Source organism: Microcaecilia unicolor, chromosome 1 (genome assembly GCF_901765095.1).
Source record: "Microcaecilia unicolor chromosome 1, aMicUni1.1, whole genome shotgun sequence".
In the NCBI taxonomy this organism is placed as follows: Eukaryota; Metazoa; Chordata; class Amphibia; order Gymnophiona; family Siphonopidae; genus Microcaecilia; species Microcaecilia unicolor.
In genome coordinates, this window is record NC_044031.1 from 555,300,107 (window position 1) to 555,318,930 (window position 18,824).

At 43.4% G+C, this 18,824-nt stretch overlaps 2 protein-coding genes across 2 annotated transcripts in view; one reads left to right on the top strand and one right to left on the bottom strand.

Moving 5' to 3' along the window:
• SLC25A32 (solute carrier family 25 member 32) overlaps positions 1–1,668 on the bottom strand; it is a 71,648-nt gene extending 69,980 nt beyond the window's left edge. Inside the window, 1 exon segment of the mRNA XM_030217576.1 lies at positions 1,350–1,668. Within this exon segment, the coding sequence (XP_030073436.1) occupies positions 1,350–1,566 (217 nt within the window). The 5' untranslated portion in view covers positions 1,567–1,668.
• A 5,260-nt stretch (positions 1,669–6,928) lies between these two features.
• DCAF13 (DDB1 and CUL4 associated factor 13) overlaps positions 6,929–18,824 on the top strand; it is a 161,749-nt gene continuing 149,853 nt past the window's right edge. The window contains 2 exon segments of the mRNA XM_030217586.1: positions 6,929–7,099; positions 12,624–12,823. Coding sequence (XP_030073446.1) covers positions 7,030–7,099; positions 12,624–12,823 — 270 coding nt within the window. The 5' untranslated portion in view covers positions 6,929–7,029.

Genomic DNA, 18,824 nt, shown 5'->3' on the forward strand with positions numbered 1-18,824 from the left:
AGTTTGCAGCTGGATGTGTTACAGGGAAACGTGCCCTTTTCTTTTTCCATCTGTGTTGGAAGTTTACTTCTGATCAGCTTGTATTTTAAGTTTGGTGGCTGTCGGAAGGCCAGCACTGGTGAGGATGGGAATATCTCTTTCAGTAATTCATCTTCCTGGAGTAGCAGCTGTAGGTCTCTTATGATTTTCCTCCGTTTCTCCAGCTCTGGGTTGTATGTCACTATAAGGGGAATTCTGTCTGTGGCTTTTTTTTTTCTTTGTACTATAGCAGATTTTCACTGGGTGTTTTGAGGAAGGAGGCAATATTGTTGGAGATTATTTTGGGGTTGTAGCCTTTCTGTTTGAAGGATGCAGTCAGGGTTTCAAGGTGTCTGTCTCTATCCTCTGGGTCCGAGCAGATACGGTGGTATCTTGTGGCTTGGCTGTAAATAATGGATCTTTTTGTATGTGAAGGGTGGAAGCTGGAATTGTGGAGGTAGCTGCATCTGTCTGTGGGTTTCTTGTATATAGATGTTTGTATACAGCCGTCACTGATTGAGACTGTGGTGTCCAAAAAATTGACTTTTTCTGGGGAGTAGTCAATTTTGAATCTGATTGTAGGATGGTATGTATTGAAGGAATAGTAAAATTGTTTCAGAGTTTCTTCCCCCTCCGTCCAAATCATAAAAATGTCATTGATACCGGTAGTATTTTAGAGGTTTGGTCTGGTATGTATTCAGAAATGTCTCTTCCAGCTCAGCCATAAAAAGGTTGGCATATTGGGGTGCTGTCCTGGTGCCCATCGCAGTGCCCATTATTTGTAGATAGATATCATTGTTAAAGCGGAAGTAGTTGTGAGTTAAAATGAATTTGATTAATTTTGTAATAGTTTCTGGTGAGCATTGATGGTCCAGTGTGGATTTTTTTAGGAGTCTTCCACATGCAGCTATGCCATCCGCATGTGGAATGTTGCTGTATAGTGATTCTACATCCATCGTGACCAGAAGGGTGTTTGGTGGCTGTGCTAAAAATGGCCTTAGTTCACGAGAAAGACCCACAGAAGAGTGCGCTAAGGCCACTTAGTAAAAAGAACTCTTGGATTGTTAACCCTCTAGGGACAGGGACATACCTAGTGTTCCTGAATAAAACTCATCTTGTGCTTGAGTACCTGTGTGAAATAGAGTTAGCAAGGTTATAAGAAAAATAAAACAAAAGGTGGAGGGGGCACAGTCACAAAACGACTGGGACGAGTGAGAGATCAGTTACCGAACCTATTTAAAGGGTTGGAATAAATGTGGTTGAAGAGGGGAGAAGGTGAGCCATATGTCCAGAGAATGTTAATATAACCGAGATCTACAGAAGGTGCTTACCTGCGAAGCGGATTTTTACCAGGTCCAGGGGATGCAGCGCTAGGGTAGACACTAGCCCCCCACTGAGCCCGGCCAGCAAGTTCTCGTATCTGACATGGCGGAAGAGCTGTATGACAGCTGGCACAGCAGATTCAGAGGGGGTTGTCGCGGGCACCGGTCCCGAACTAAGGACAGGAGCGCACGGCGGAGAAGGTGCTTCAGTTACAACGCGAGACATCGAGCCCGCTGCAACCTCACAAGAAAACCGAAACCAGCACGCGCGGGACGAGAGAGACCACCAGCAAATGAACTCCAGCGATCCTTACGCACGCAGAATAACGTGCATTCGGACATCCCAAGGAGGTTCAATTGAGAACGGGAGAAGACATGACGTCAAAAAGATGAAGCCAAGTAGGTTAATCTCTCTTTCCCTCTCCTCCGCGCATCCGTCATCGCCGCTCACCCAGTAGGCGGAGATTGCCACCAAATTGTCGCTCACCCGAAACAGTGGCAAAAGATTGTTAAAAATAACGACTACCTATGCGTGGTCCGTCTGTAAAAAGTCATTAAAAAACAGCTTAAAAATTATTGTAGCTGGTAGAAACAGCAATTATATTTGTTTACCCCTACCGGAGTTGGCGTTTGCCTTTACGGTATTTTGTAAGCCACATTGAGCCTGCTAATGGGTGGGAAAATGTGGGATACAAATGTTACAAATAAATAAATAAATAAATACATACATTACAAATGCTGTATTTTGTGCTCATTTTTCTACACTGTTCTGTACATTTACAGCAAATGTAAATGAGGATATTTTTTGTCTACTAGATTGTAAGCTCTTTGAGCAGGGACTGTCTTTCTTCTATGTTTGTGCAGCGCTGCGTATGCCTTGTAGCGCTATAGAAATGCTAAATAGTAGTAGTAGTAGTAGGATATCCTGTTTCCTGATGGGTTCATCTTGTTGTAATCTGCCTTGGGAAGGCTGGTGTTATAAAGATGGAATATACTGAAATTAAGTGGAAGTACATTTAAACTGTCCTTTCATTGGGCCACATGGATTCACATCTTCACCTGTTTTGTAGAAGTTTACATTTTAAACACACAGATTGATTAGTCTGTTTTGGGCATGTTTCAGGTTTTATAAGTCAACATAAAAATAAATGTTTTGTTTCATGCAGATCTCTTTTGTTTTTCTTGTTTATGTATATTTATTTCTTTAGGATTTATTTACCGCCTTTTTGAAGGAATTCACTCAAGGCAGTATACAGTAAAGAATAAATCAAACATGAGCAATAGACAAAGCAGTAAAAATATTCAAATAACAATACAAAGTATGGTATAGTACTTACAAAGGCACCATAATACGTAATAAAACATTAAAATTTACAGTGTAGGGTATAAGCAAAGATGGAACATACAGGGCCCTGTTTACTAAGGTGTGCTAGTGTTTTTAGTGTGTGCACAAAATTAGTGCGCGCTAACTGTGTAGGCGGCCACAGGAATATTGTGGGCGCCTACACAGCATGCGCTAATGGTTAGCGCGTGCTAAAAATGCTCATGCACCTCTAGTACAGTGTAGTAAACAGAGCCCAGATAGATAAGAGAGTAAGAGGAGTTTGAAAATAAGGTGACTCATTTAAAAACGTTGCACATGAGGTCAGAGAGATGGTTAACATAAAAAAGGTAAGAGGAGTTAGAAAGTAAGGCGACTAATGTAAATACATTTTTTGTTTTTATGATGACTTACACTGTGCCAAAACTGAAAACTCTTATCTCCTCTATCTGGTCAATAATAAAAGGAGCTCATTATGAACACTGTCCCTAAAAGGTTGTTTCGTGGATGTACATCAGGAACTATGATATTGAATAAATAAGTGTATGTTTTTCTTCCTAGTCATGCATCCAAAAGTCTTCACTAGACTACTACTTACTACTACTACTACTTGACATTTCTAAAGCGCTACTAGGGTTATGCAGCGCTGTACAATTTAACGTAGAAGGACAGTCCCTGCTCAAGGAGCTTACAATCTAAAGGACAAATGTACAATCAGTCAAATAGGGGCAGTCAAATTGGGACAGTCTAGATTTCCTGAAAGGTATAAAGGTTAGGTGCCGAAAGCAACAATAAAGGTTAGGTGCTTTCCCTGTACCATCACCACCCAACTGGATAGGCAGTGTCTTAAATGATGGAGGATAAAGGAGCTTTAAAAAAAACATTTATAGCCACATTATCCCCCCCCCCCCCAAAGAAAAAAATCAGGTTCAATGTGGCTTACATTCAAAGAACGAATTGTGTTCAAAATCTGCACCCTGGTTCATAAAACCATTCACGGTGAGGCCCCGGTGTACATGACAGTCCTCATAGACTTACCAACCAGAAACACAAAAAGGTCATCACGCACATACCTAAATCTCCACTACCCAAGCTGCAAAGGACTAAAATATAAATCAACCTATGCATCCAGCTTCTCCTACGTAAGCACACAACTATGGAATGCAATACCAAACATCATCAAAACAATGCACAACCTAACAAACTTCCGGAAATCATTAAAAAACAACTTGTTAAAAAAGGCATACCATAACGATCCGAATTAAACATCCTGAACCCTGCAACACAAAGAAACCTATACCAGAACTGGACAAAACTTAACTCTTCCTCCCTGTTTTCCTAATTCACGTCACTCATGAACTCTAACGCAATACCACTCTGTATTTCTCACACCGGAACTGGCAATCGCCATCACCGTACTATGTAAGCCACATTGAGCCTGCAAATAGGTGGGAAAATGTGGGATACAAATGCAACAAATAAATAAATAAATAAAATTCAGAGAGACAGAATAAGAGAAATCAGTTATATCATGGGAGTAAGTAGATGGATATGTCTGAAACATTTAACAAAGTTGAGATTAGCATATATACCCAACTGAGCATTTAAAAGTCTGTCTTTTAATGATGCCGCATGTTCAGATATCATAGCCATAAGTATAGACAGTTATTCAAACATTATCAAACGCACACACCAGAACAGACATCCATACACACATTGCAAAAGTAAACAACTTCTACAGAGTACATCCAAAACTTCATTTTTATTTTCTAATGTCCATCTTCCAAAATTCTAGATAGCAGATGTACAGATCAGTAGAACCCAAAGCAGTACAAAACAAGCAAAGTCAGAAACCACACAGTTTATACCTAATTGTTCAAACACCCTTAGGATTCTCCTTTGGGTTTAAAAAGCAAAACCATTGCACAAGCAGCCTGAGCTAACAGATTTATTTTCCACTGAACATAATTAAATTGTATGAACTAGGTGGCTAATAGTGTGCTGAAATGGACAATGTTGGCACATTTAGCCTGACTTGGACAGAACGTCTGTATGAAGGAAGCCCTTCCCTCATTATTCAATACCTCTCTGTGAAATAGTAGTAATAAAAAAAGGCAAGTGCATTTTTATAATATATCTCTGCATTACACAAAACAACAAGTTCCCACATGACATCTTTTTCTTATGATGTAGACACGGTAAGAAAAGATGTAAAATGCTCCCAGGTTTCAACCCAATTAATGTTTTTTTTTAATAATTCTCATAAATAGTAAGTCTGATTGTTATGCACCGATTCTCATAACATGATGTCTGTTTTGGTGGCCCTTTACCAGGTGAAAACATCTCTGCACAAAAAAATATATTAACAGAAAGTAAAATACATTATATAATGTTAGACCAGTAAAACTTGAGTTAGGAACAGATGTAATTAAATACTTAGGGCCTTTTTCACAAAGATGCGCTGCAGATCCTTGGTGCTGCGAATGAGAAGAAACCCATTCAGTTTCTATGGGCTTCCTCTCCTTTGCTGCGTGGGAATTGGCAGCACAGCTTTGTAAAAGAAGCACTTAGTGATTTAAGCTAGATAATTGAAATATGGAGAAAAAAGGCAAAGGTCTAGGATTAACTGGGATAAACAGGAGGAGTAGTGGGATGTGGGATGAATTAAAAATGAATGGCATGAGTTTATTTGACAGGAGTGTTTATTGCCTTAAAAGCTAGACTGAAGAAGTGAGTTTTCAATAGTTTTCAAATGACAAAAATACAATTTAGAACTAATTACTACTCTAACCAATGAAATCAATACTTCCTCTTTGTTCATTCGTATGCTGCACAAGCTGGCATGTTAAAAAATATAAGTGAGCTAAAATTAAAATGCTACCAACAATAAAGAACGACAACGTGGATAGAGCAGATAATTTGCTTGCTTCAATCCGGTTTTCGCCCTCTACACTCGACAGAAACGGCACTCTCTAAAGTCTGTAATGACCTGTTCCTTGCCAAATCCAGAGGCCACTACTCCATCCTCATCCTCCTTGATCTATCCGCTGCTTTTGATACTGTCAATCATGATTTACTTCTTGCCACACTGTCCTCATTTGGGTTCCAGGGTTCTGTCCTCTCCTGGTTTTCCTCCTATCTCTCCCACTGCACCTTCAGAGTACACTCTCATGGATCTTCCTCCACCCCCATCCCGCTCTCTGTTGGAGTTCCCCAGGGATCTGTCCTTGGACCCCTTCTTTTTTCAATCTACACCTCTTCCTTGGGCTCACTGATCTCATCTCATGGTTTCTAGTATCATCTTTATGCTGATGACACCCAGCTATATCTCTCCACACCAGACATCACCGCGGAGACCCAGGCCAAGGTATCGGCCTGCTTATCCGACATTGCTGCATGGATGTCCAACCGCCACCTGAAACTGAACATGTCCAAGACCGAGCTTATCGTCTTTCCACCAAAACCCACTTCTCCTCTTCCTCCACTCTCTATCTCAGTTGATGGCACCCTCATCCTCCCCGTTTCATCTGCCCGCAACCTCGGAGTCATCTTCGACTCCTCCCTCTCCTTCTCTGCGCATATCCAGCAGATAGCCAAGACCTGTCGCTTCTTTCTCTTTAACATCAGCAAAATTAGCCCTTTCCTCTCTGAGCACACCACCCGTACTCTCGTCCACGCTCTCATTACCTCTCGCCTTGACTACTGCAACCTACTCCTTACTGGCCTCCCACTTAGCCATCTATCCCCCCTTCAATCTGTTCAGAACTCTGCTGCACGTCTTATATTGCGCCTGAACCTTCTCCACCACCGCCAACTCCAGGCTTCGCTCATTCTGCCTCGCCTCACCCTATGCTTGGAATAAACTTCCTGAGCCCTTACGCCAAGCCCCCTCCCTACCCACCTTCAAATCTTTGCTCAAAGCCCACCTCTTCAATGTTGCTTTCGGCACCTAACCTTTATACCTTTCAGGAAATCTAGACTGCCCCTATTTGACTGACTGTACATTTGTCCTTTAGATTATAAGCTCCTTTGAGCAGGGACTGTCCTTCTATGTTAAATTGTACAGCGCTGCGTAACCCTAGTAGCGCTTTAGAAATGTCAAGTAGTAGTAGTAGTACTTTGTGTTGGGTAAATGGGGATGAGGGCTACACAGAGGAGGATGAAAGGGAGATTAACCTAATTGGCTTCAGCTTTATGACGTCATGACGTCGGTTCTCAATCTAACCTGGTGACAGGGTAGCGTCAATGGTTGCCCTCTGACCTCTGCCACACTGCCGGAGAAGACTGATAGTGTGGCAGTGTAACGTGGATTGTTGTGGTAAAGGAGATTGCCTTATTGGTTTTGGTTATGGTGAGTGCTGCCTGATCATGAAGGTGAAGATTCTGTGCAGGAATCCTGACGATTATGTTAGAGAAACCAAGAAGGACATTCAGAAAGGTGAGACATGGTTCGTAAGAGGGTCCAGCCAGGTAAACTACGGATCCCACGGATTAATCCTCATGATCCGTTTTGTACTTTCTTACCTGTCCCTGGGGACCCCGATGTTTTTTTTTTCTGGATAGCTAATTTGTTGTAAACGTACATGAGAGTGATGTTTTATACACGTTGTTTTCATCTCATAGGGATATCGCTCCTGAGTATTAATTGTGAATAGCTTGAAAATCTTAATGATTCTAAGTAGTTTAAAACCACTGCTGGCTGGTAATCCCCCCGATTTTTTTCCGGTATATATTGTAATATGATATGATATTTTACCACAAGTCATATTTTTTTGAAAGGTTTGTTATTTTACATCACTGTTTCATCATCATTGCAGTCCATGAAAGTGTTTATGGGCTGAAGGTGCCAGTGATGCCCTTCCTGCCCAAGGTCCTGTCCTGAGCTATGTGTACTGCTCTTTGATATGTCCCCTAGAATTGTCATGAATAGTAGCATCTCCCTAAACTTTTCAGTAGTAGTGAAGTTGCTCATATGATTTTTGGGTAATACTTTAACAAGTAAAGTACATAGTAGACAACGGCAGAAAAAGACCTGCATGGTCCATCCAGTCTGCCCAACAAGATAAACTCATATGTGTATACCTTACCTTGATTTGTACCTGCCTTTTTCAGGGCACAGACCGTACAAGTCTGCCCAGCAGTATTTCCCGCCTCCCATCACTGGCTCTGGCACAGACCATATAAGTCTGCCCTCCACTATTCTCGCCTCCCAACCACCAACCTCTCTTCCCCCACCTGCTCTGCCACCCAATTTTAGCTAAGCTTCTGAGGATCCATTCCTACTGCACAGGATTCCTTTATGCATATCCCACGCATGTTTGAATTCCGTTACCGTTTTCATCTCCACCACCTCCCACGGGAATTGTAACCTGTACTTAAAACTTTTATCATTTATTTATTACTACTACTTATCATTTCTATAGCACTACTAGACATATGCAGCGCTGTACACTGGACATGAAGAGACAGTCCCTGCTTGACAGAACTTGCAATCTAATTAGGACAGACAAACAGGACAAATAAGAGATAAGGGAATTACTAAGGTGAGAATGATAAAACATGGGTACTGAACAAGTGAGTAAGGATTAGGAGTTAAAAGCAGCATCAGAAAGGTGGGCTTTTAGTCTAGATTTGAAGACAGCCAGAGTTGGAGTTGATGTACCGACTCAGGAAGTCTATTCCAGGCATATGGTGCAGCAAGATAAAAGGAACGGAGTCTGCAGTTAGCAGTGGAGGAGAAGGGTACAGATAAGAGAGATTTACCCAGTGAATGGAGTTCCTGGGGAGGAGTGTAGGGAGAGATAAGAGTGGAGAGGTGCTGAGGAGCTGCAGAGTGAATGCACTTGTAAGTCAATAAGAGGAGTTTGAACTGTATGCGGAAATGGATAGGGAGCCAATGAAGTGACTTGAGGAGAGGGCTAATATGAGCATAGCAACACTGGCGGAATATAAGTCGTTCAGCAGAATTTTGATCAGATTGAAGGGGAGAGAGATGGGATAGTGGTCTAAGCGAGAGGTGATAAGAGTGTGGATAAGGATTTTGGTAGTGTGCTCAGAAAGGAAAGGATGAATTCGACAAGATATACCACTAAGATCAAATCATTATGAAACCCATACATACGTCCAGAAATGTTAATAATGCCTTCTATTATATTATTATCATGCATCCTTCTGTAACACCAAATATCTATTCTCTTCTCATTTCCATTATCCATGATGTTTTGTAAGCCACATTGCGCCTGCAAAGAGGTGGGAAAATGTGGGATACAAGTGCAATAAATAAATTATAGAGAAAGAAACAGCAGGTTTTAGCAGTCTGTTGAATATATGCAGAGAAGGAGTCAAAGATGACCCCAAGGTTATGAGCTGATGAGACAGGGAGGATGAGAGTGTTATCCACAGACATAGAGAATGGGGGAGGAGGAGAGGTTGGTTTAGGGGGAAAGATAAGAAGCTCAGTCTTGGTCATGTTTAGTTTCAGATGGCAGTGAGACATCCAGGCATCAATGTCAGACAGGAAGGCTGATACTTTGGCCTGGATTTCTCCTGAAGTTTCTGGAGTGGAGAGGTTGATCTGGGAGTCATCAGCATAAAGATGGTACTGAAAACCGTGGGATGAGATCAAAGTACCAAGGGAAGAAGTATAGATGGAGAAAAGAAGAGGTCCAAGGACAGATAACCTGAGGTACACCAACTGACAGTGGGATAGAAGTGGAGGAGGATCCACCAGAGTATACACTAAAAGTACGATGGGAGAGATAAGAAGAAAAACACCAAAGAACAGAGCCCTGAAATCCAAGTGAGGACAGCGTATCAAGGAGTAGACTATGATCAACAGTGTCAAAAGCAGCAGATAGATCGAGAAGGATGAGGATAGAATAGAGGCCTTTGGATCTGGTCAGGAACAGGTTATTGGAGACTTTAGCAAGTGCTGTTTCAGTGGAATGAAGGGGGCGAAAGCCAGATTGAAGTGGATCAAGAATAACTTAAGAGGAAAGAAAGTAAAGGCAACGGCGGTGAGCGGCACGTTCAGATATCTTGGATAGGAAAGGGAGGAGGGAGATGGGGCGATAGTTGGAAGGACAGGTAGGGTCCAATGAAGTTTTTTTGAGGAGTGGTGTGACTACGGCATGTTTGAAGGCATCAGGAACAGTCGCAGTAGAAAGTGAGATTGAGGATATGACAGATAAAAGGGATGCCAGTAGGAGAGAGAGTGTTAAGTAGGTGGGTGGGAATAGGATTGGAGGAACAGGTAGTTAGTTTTGAGAAGGAAAGAAGATGTGTAGTTTCCTCTTCAGTGATTTCAGAAAAGGAGGCAGGGGTTGGAGGGTTGAGAGAATGGACTAAGGGAAGGAGAGGTGGAGGTGACCTGGTTGAGAATTAAAGTTTAATTTTGTGAACCTTATCATAGTAACATAGGAGATGACGGCAGAAAAAGACCTGCACGGTCCATCCAGTCTGCCCAACAAGATAAACTCATATTGCCACTTTTTGTGTATACCTTACTTTGATTTGTACCTGTCTTTTTCAGGGTACAGAACATATAAGTCTGCCCAGCACTAGCCCCGCCTCCCAACCACCAGCCCCGCCTCCCGCCACCAGCTCTGGCACAGACCGTATAAGTCTGCCCAGTACTATCCCTGTCTCCCAACCACCAGCCCCGCCTCCCACCACCGGCTCTGGCACAAACCGTATAAGTCTGCCCAGCACTATCCCCGCCTCCCAACCACCAGCCCCGCCTCCCACCACCGGCTCTGCCACCCAATCTCGGCTAAGCTCCTGAGGATCCATTCCTTCTGAACAGGATTCCTTTATGTTTATCCCACGCATGTTTGAATTCCGTTACCTCATGAAAGTACTCAGCCAGAGACTGGGGAGAAAGTGAAGAGGGAGTTGGAGGTGAAGGCACTTTGAGGAGAGAGTTCAGTGTGGCAGAGACGTCGAGGGTTTAAGCCAAGAGAATTTGTCAACTGGTTGTAATAATCCTGTTTGGCAAGTAAAAGAGCAGACTGGAAGGAGGTCAGCAAGAATTTGAAATGTATGAAGTCAGCATGGGCATGCCATTTCTTATAAACGTAGTTCCTTAACCTGTTTTAAAAGCTTTTTTTTTGTAAGCCTCTTTGATCTGCTGAGTCAGCAAAGGTGGTATAGCAAGCCTGGATAAATGTATATTTTTCTGCTGCAGCTGACAGGGCTCTTCAGCTTGGGGAAAAGGCGGCTAAGGGGAGGTATGATAGAGATCTATAAAATAATGAGTGGAGTTGAACTGGCATCTATTTACGCTTTCCAAAAATACTAGGACTAGGGGGCATGCGATGAAGCTACAAAGTAGTAAATTTAAAACAAATTAGAGAAATTTTTATTCACTCAACATGTAATTAAACTCTGGAATTCGTTGTCAGAGAATGTGGTAAAGGCGGTTAGCTTAGCGCAATTTTAAAAAGGTTTGGATGGCTTCCTAAAGGAAAAGTCCATAGACCATTATTAAATGGACTTGGGGAAAATCCACTATTTCTGGGATAAGCAGTATAGAATGCTTTGTACTTTTTTGGGGATCTTGCCAGGTATTTGTGACCTGGATTGGCTACTTTTGGAAACAGAATGCTGGGCTTGATGGACCTTCGTTCTTTCCCAGTATGGCAATACTTATGTACTTATACATAAGATAAAGAATTATATCGGCTGTTGCATTTGATCTGTGAGTTTTCTGTCCAGTTATGAAGAATGAGTTTCAAATCAATTTTGGTGCTTTTGCATGTATTAACACCCCTTAGTAAGCAGTAAGAGAAGAAACATGTTAGTATCGCTTAGTTACCCTGAAAACTCAATGCTGTGCATCCTTCTGGGACAGGAGCTATGTGATTCTGGTATAAATATTCAGATGAGTGAAGACAGTGACTTTTATGCTTGAAAGGAAGTAGAGAACATTAAAATGAAATTTGTTTATTCTGGGCAGGTGTAGGCATATAAAGGAAATTCCGTGAGGGTTGATTATATTTACATTTCTACACCAAATAACTATGAAAACATTCTGCTGATATCAAATACATAAATAACTCTTCCTTTATACATGCTATGATTGGCAGCATTTAGACAGAGAAAGACGGACCTTACGATGTGTTTGAAGATGAACTAGCAGATGGGTGAACAATGCCTATCCGGGTCAACAGTCTGGAATTCTAGAAACCTATATATTAACATTTGTATGAAGTGGCTATAAAAAATCTGCATGCATAGAATTTCATATAAGAGCGACAGTGTTTTTGATCACTAACCCTTGCCATGGGGGGGGGGGGGGGGAAGGGGGAAGGATATGCACACATCTTTATGGAGATCATACCTGCTGCCTACCCATATTCTTAATGTTTATATGTGGAGCCTGGCCTTGGAATCTCCTTTGAACACTGAGGTTATTTCTATATAAAGTATACAACTTTACATTAAATTTAAATTTTCCATGCTTTAATGTTAGAATGAGGGCTTATCATGCAAATAGTTCTGGATTCTGTGACAGGGAATAAGTCCTTCATGTTTAGGAAACTAGAAGGTTATAGGTAAAATTTCTCCATATAAGGAAGAACTATCAAACCACAAAATGCTTCTGTTGCTTTTTCTGTACAGACTTTTGTTAATAAAGATATTCCATCTTGATAATTTTCCTTTTTAGGGCTCATGGCAGTCAGTTGTATTTTAAGAATTAAAATATGTTCATATACCTCCAGCCTATCGGAGGGGGCACTGTATCCAAGCGAGCTGAAAGGAGGTGAAAGTAAGACCCACTGTGCCAAAGAAAAAATTAATATAAACATATATGGGGAAAAAAGTGAATAGATTTCTTATTTTAGAAAATCTATTTCTAAGGCTGATATTAGCTTTTTTATAGCATGATTTGTAAGGGGATTTGATTGAGTACTTTCCCACTTTGTCAGTGGATCTTAATGATATGCTCTGTTTTATTACAGTTCCAAGAAATTATGACCCTACTTTACATCCTTTTGAAGTACCAAGGGAATATACAAGAGCCCTAAATGCAGTCAAGCTGGAACGTGTCTTTGCTAAGCCTTATCTGGCATCATTAGATGGTCACAGAGATGGAGTTAACTGTATGGCCAAGCATCCCGAGAGCTTGGCTACAATATTGTCTGGGGCTTGTGATGGGGAGGTAAGTTAGACAAAAAAGTCCCTGGTTAGATATTAGGACTGCATTGTTTCAGTAGGGAAGTTTTTATGTAAAATTTAAACAAAAAATATTTATTTTATTTTATTTATTAGGATTTATTTACCACCTTTTTGAAGGAATTCACTCAAGGCGGTGTACAGTGAGAATAGATCAAGCTTGAGCAATAGGCAATTACAGCAGTAAAAATATTTAAAAAACAATACAAAGTATGGCATGGTATACTATTTACAATGTCAACACAATACGTAATAGAACATTATAGGTGATAGCGAAGGGTGAAGCAAAGATGTAACATATAGAAGGGTAAGAAAGTAGGAAGAGTTAGAAAGTAAGGTGATTCATGTAAAGAAAGTTGCACATAAGGTCAGAGAAATGGTTAAATGTTATCTCAGCTAGGAGTGGATAAACATGTCCTGCTGCAGCATATGCAGCTTGAGTACTCCTTGTGTGTGTGAGTGAGACTAATGAGTTAGTTACTTCTTCTAGTAAAGGCCTGGTTGAAGAGCCAAGCTTTCACCTTCTTCCTGAAGTAGAGATAGTCTTGTGTTAAGCGCAGCCTTTCAGACAGTGCATTCCAGAGTGTGGGGGCTACTCCGGAGAAGGCTAGCTTGTGGGTATCATATCGTGTAATGTCTTTTGGAGAGGGTGTGGTTAGTGAAAGTCCTTAGGATGACCTTAGTGTCCTTGGCGGTGTGTGGAGTATCTTCCTATTTTTCCAGGTACTCAGGGCCATTTCCTTTCAGGGCCTTGAAGATCAGACATAGAGTTCTAAATTTAGCCCTGTATTGTACTGGTAGCCAATGAAGTTTTTGCAATTCTAGATGACAGCCCAACAATTGTAAAATTTTGGTATCCACCCCCCCCCCCCCCCCCCCGGTGCAGTCTCCATCTGCACAAGTTGTGTGCGAAGCTCCAGCTTCTTAATACATCTCTCTCGCTTGCCCACTTAATAAGATGTCCTCAAACTACTGCTTTGAGAGCATTCCAAAGAATACCGTCAGAAACTTCTCCTGTATCATTTTCCACATAGCTTTTTATGACCTTGCGGATTTCATGACAGACCTTCCACATCTCCCAGCACTGATTCATTCAGCCTCCAAAAGGTGTGACGTATCTCTCCATGTAAGCCGAGAAAGTGAACCCAGACTGGGGCATGATCAGAAGCATGTATACTCCCAATCTCAGTATCCTGCACCAGACCCCATAACGTTCGGCTGCAACAGAGGGCATCTATTCTTGTACTAGCCATTGAGCCCGTAAAAACGGGCTAGTATAGGACGGGGGGGGGGGTGTTGAAAGGCCCCTTCTCCTCGCCGCTGCAAGGCCCCCCCGCTGCCGAGGTCGCCGCTGCCCCTCCAAGGTCACCGCTACGCCCCCCCCCCCCCCGGAGTCGCCGCCACCACCCCTGCCTCCACCCGGGCCGGGCCCTTGCTTCGCTATTGAAACAGCGCGGGAATGCAGCACACAGCTCAGATGAGCTGCTGTCCTTCTTCTCTGCCTGTGTCTGGGACACAGGCAGGGAAGGAAGGCTGACGGCAGCTCAGCTGAGCTGTGTGCTGTGTTGACGCTGTTCGAGGGCCCGGGTGGAGGGTGGGTGGCGGCGGTGACTCCGGGTGGGGGGAGTGGTGGTGGCGACCTTGGGGGGGAGGGAAGCGGTAGCGACGGCAGTTTTGTCCCTCCCCTTGCGCAGTAGAGACCCTCTCTGTCCCGCCCCCATCACACGTATTGACGTGGGGGCGGGACAGAGAGGGTCTTTACTGCGCATTTGCGAGTGAGTTCGGTCACTCGCCGTTTATATGTTTGATAAGTCTGTTGTGCGTGGGAATAAAAGGAGTATGAGCGGTGACCCGGATGTTGTAGTCTCCATACTTCAAGCAGATCTAAATCTTTGACCAAATGCAAGGATTTCTCTCTGTGGGCCAAAGCACACCTCCCTGGAGTGATCTAAAGATGTCAGAGTTAAATTAATATCACCTCATTATCCCATTATCACCCTTCCAGAGACAAAGTGAGGAAGAGCCTCCTGTAAATACTCCAAATAAATTCCCCCTGTCCCACATTTGATACATACAGATTGATAAAGGTTACTGGTTCATCATACAAGCAGTCTTTGACCGCCAAGCATCTCCCAAAATCATCTAAATATGTATTCTCTTTAGTAAAGGGTATCCCTGGTCTTATATAGATTGCCTAACCCCCTTTTTACCCCCTCTGGGGTCAGCGTGCGTGTAACACACACCGTATTCCCTACTGCGAAGTATTAGTGTATCGTTCTTCCTCACATGAGTTTCCTGAAGCAGAACCACATCCCATTTGAGACGTCGTAGCTCCCTAAAAATAATACTTCTTTTCCTTGGATCATTCAAACCATTAACATTCCATGAACCCACCTGCAATCCCAACCCACCACCCTCCCCCGTCCCCCCTCCCCTTATCCCCGATCAACTGACCACTTCCGCTACTGGCCAGTTAACTCTCTGAGGAAGTGTGCCCTTGCCAGAAATCGGCTCGCTAACTGGAAGCAAATACTCTCCCTGACCCCAATTAACTCAACAATATATCCACACTGATTTTGTCATCTTACACACCACATGCTCCGTCATTTCACTCATTCTCTGCGCATTCAATGAAACATCAAACATCCCCCTTCATAAGCATCACTGTCCCACCTACGAGGTGCTATGACTCCATGAACAATAAATGTAGACTGAAGCAGTCCAGAACTCGTCAGGTGGCTGCACTCACCTCCAACCAAAGCCCCGAAAGCCTGCGGCCTCCCCCTCTACAGACCTTTTGCCACGTTGATTTTGATTTAGGGGGCAAGCTTGCGTCCTGGCTAATAGTTGCTGAGGTAGGAAGATCTGAGTGGCCCATTTCCGAGCGGGCTCGCCAAGCCTCTACTGTAGTTTGGGCTCTGCGCGTCTGGGCACCAACAGAAAATTGTAATCCAAAAGTGTAAAGCCACCTGTATCTCAAACCGGCTTGCTGCAGATAAGTAGTAACATCACGCATATCTCTCCGACGCTGTAGAGTAGCCTTGGCTAAATCTTGGAAAACCTTAACCTTGTAGTTATTCCATGTGACTTCGCCCAGGATTCTTGCTTTTCTCCACACCTTCTCCTTCATGGTGTAGTCATGAAAGCACGCAATAATGTCTCTAGGCAGAGAGTCTCTCTGGGGCCTGTAGGAGTATTTCCCTGTGTGTCTCACCTTGCGGGCCATGGCCTGTATAATCCTATGACAGCAAAATGGAGGCTGTACACTCTGACCCGCACATCTCTGTGTCAGCAAGAGACAGATTTGCAGCTTGTGGAAAATTACAGCAGAAGCTCAACACCAAGGACATGCTGTGGGCAAAGCAGGCCCCCTTATCTCCCTGAGAGGCTGGCTCCAGTAAGGCGGGTGAGAAACAGAAAATGCATACCAAAATGTAACAACTTGAAGGTCAAGAACAACGAACTGTTCTTGCCACGCAGTGAACCAAGAAAGATCCAGATTGGTTCCTGCAGCCACCAGACCAAGAGGTACGGGGAGAGCGGGAACAAAGAAAGGAGTTATTCGGAAGCCTTGGAAGAAGGTGGAGGTAAATAAGACCAGTGAGACCTAATATGGTCCACCAACTGATGAACTGTGTATCTGGAGGAAAGTATCATGGTTCAGCTGTACCTGCCCTGCGTGACCTGTGACCTCCTTATCTGCTGCAGAGTTCCCTTCCAGCTGCGACTGAGACTCGCTGTGAATCCAGCTTGAGTCTGTGAGGTGTCCCGCGCCAGCTCCCGAGAGAGACGACCCTGAGGTCTCAGCCTGGTGAGAAACACGGTGATTCATTTCCTACTAGTCGGGGGCTAGTTAGTGGTATTTACCTGAGCAGAAGGCTGGTGCCGTCATACTTGTGATCAGGAGAAGCTGCTAATAACTGTACTACCTCGTAACATAGTGTGACTGATCAGTGGTGTAATTTTATCTGGTAACCAGTAAGAATTAGTGTTTAGTAGTGTGACGTAAGAGTGTAATTTTTATCAGCCAGTAATTTTGTATTCAGCCAAAGCTTTGCAGAGTTCTATTTTGTATACCTTAGCGATATTTTCTTACCTGATACCATAATAAATCTAATATATATATTCAGCTTGCTTTTCTAGTCTCATTCCTTTCTCTCGGAAGAACTGTATAGGCTCTAATCCAAGGTTCCCGCCCCCTAGACCGAGTGCTGAGCAGTCTGTGTGCAGATAGTTTTGTTTGGGAATTTTGGACGCAGATAATTTATTATCTGTGATAACGATCCTACAGGCCCCAAACTTCTGTGGGCTCTATCTAGAGTGATGGAAACTTTCTCTGAATTTCCAGGATCATTTTCTCCTGTGTTCACGATGAAGGCGCAGATCTCTTGAATCACCTGTGTGCAATCCTTATAAGAGGCCTCCTCAGGCACTCCCTTAAAGTGTAAATTGCAGCGTCGGGATCCTCCAGCGCCAGCTGCAGTTCTGATCTGTTCTTATGTTCCATTTTCAGCTCTGTTTGTAGCGCTTGCAAATCTCCTGCAAAACCGTCCATCTGCTTCTCAGTCTGCTCCAGGCGGGTCCCAATCTCTCGAACCTCAGCACGCAATTCCGAAACTGCAGTCATTTCTTTTAGTTCTTTAAACCAACGCGCTACATCTTGTTTAGTAAGTTCTGCGTCACCCTCCATGCGTTCTGCGTGGTCAGGTTCTGAGTCTGAATCCACCTCTGCCACCTCCACCTCTGCCTTCAGTGCATTCGAGCCACTAACTCACTTCTCAGCTGTGTAGTTAAATTTATCCAGTTTTTTTCCACACCGCCATCACTCCAAAGGAATCAAATGTTAACAATGAGGGTTATAAACCAAGTTTGTCGGGTGTATCAATAATTTCTTCTCCTGCTCCGGCAGAGCTGAGGAATCAAGCTGCCATCTGTCAGCGATGATGTCACTTCCTTCAAGAGATGAGCTTTTGACTGGCTCCAGCAGAGCGTAGCTGCTGTAAAAGTGACTGTCCTGGAGGCATATTTGCAAAGCACTTAGCCTTCCAAAGTTCCATAGAAACCTATGAACTTTGGAAGGCTAAGTGCTTTGAAAATATGCCTCCTGGATAACTTGCCGGTTGGGGGGAGGCTGAAGTTTTACCAGGAAAAGGTGGCTTCTTGTAACTTCTGACCAGTGGGTTCTTCTTATTTGGACGATTGGCTGGTAAAGAGCACTTAAAAGGCCTTTTTGTTTCTTTAGATCTCAACAAGATGGGGGTCGCCATTGGGAAATGCATAATCTCTAATTGGCTGGCAGATTGTATTTTTTTTCACTTATGCCCAGGATGGACTGACCCTGGAGGGTCATATCAAGGCTCACAGCGTCGGAGCCATGGCTGCATTGGTAGCCCACATGCAGTCAGCCTCCATTGAAGGCTACAACGTGGTGTTCAGTCCACACATTCACATCTTGCAACTGCCTTGAGCAGGATACCCAATGCGACAGTCGGTTTGGTCAGTCAGTACTGCAAAGTCTGTTTGGGGTCTAGAATCCAACTCCACCCTCCTATGCCCATCTTATTCTGTTCCAGGCTGCATTCTCACTCAGTTTGTATATAGTTTCAGGTTGATTTATGTTATGGCCTCACCGTTGTGAGGCCCAATTGACCAGTGTTTGTTGTTTTTTGGTGAGCGTGGTTGCTAGGGATTCCCCCACTTGTGAGAATTATGGCCTGCTTGTCCTTGGAGAAAGTGAAGATACTTACCTGTAGCGGGTAATTTTCAGAGGACAGTAGGCCTTATATTCTCACAAACCCTTCCACCTCCCCTTGGAGTTGTCTCCTGTTTTTTTGTTTTTTAGAACCACACTGTCACGGCGGGCGGGAATACACTTACGCATGAGCAGTGGAGCATGGCTTGCACTCCACAAAGCTCTTTTGCACTTGATTTGAGCTCTGGACTGGGCAAAGCAGGTCACATTACCCACTTGTGAAAATATAAGACCT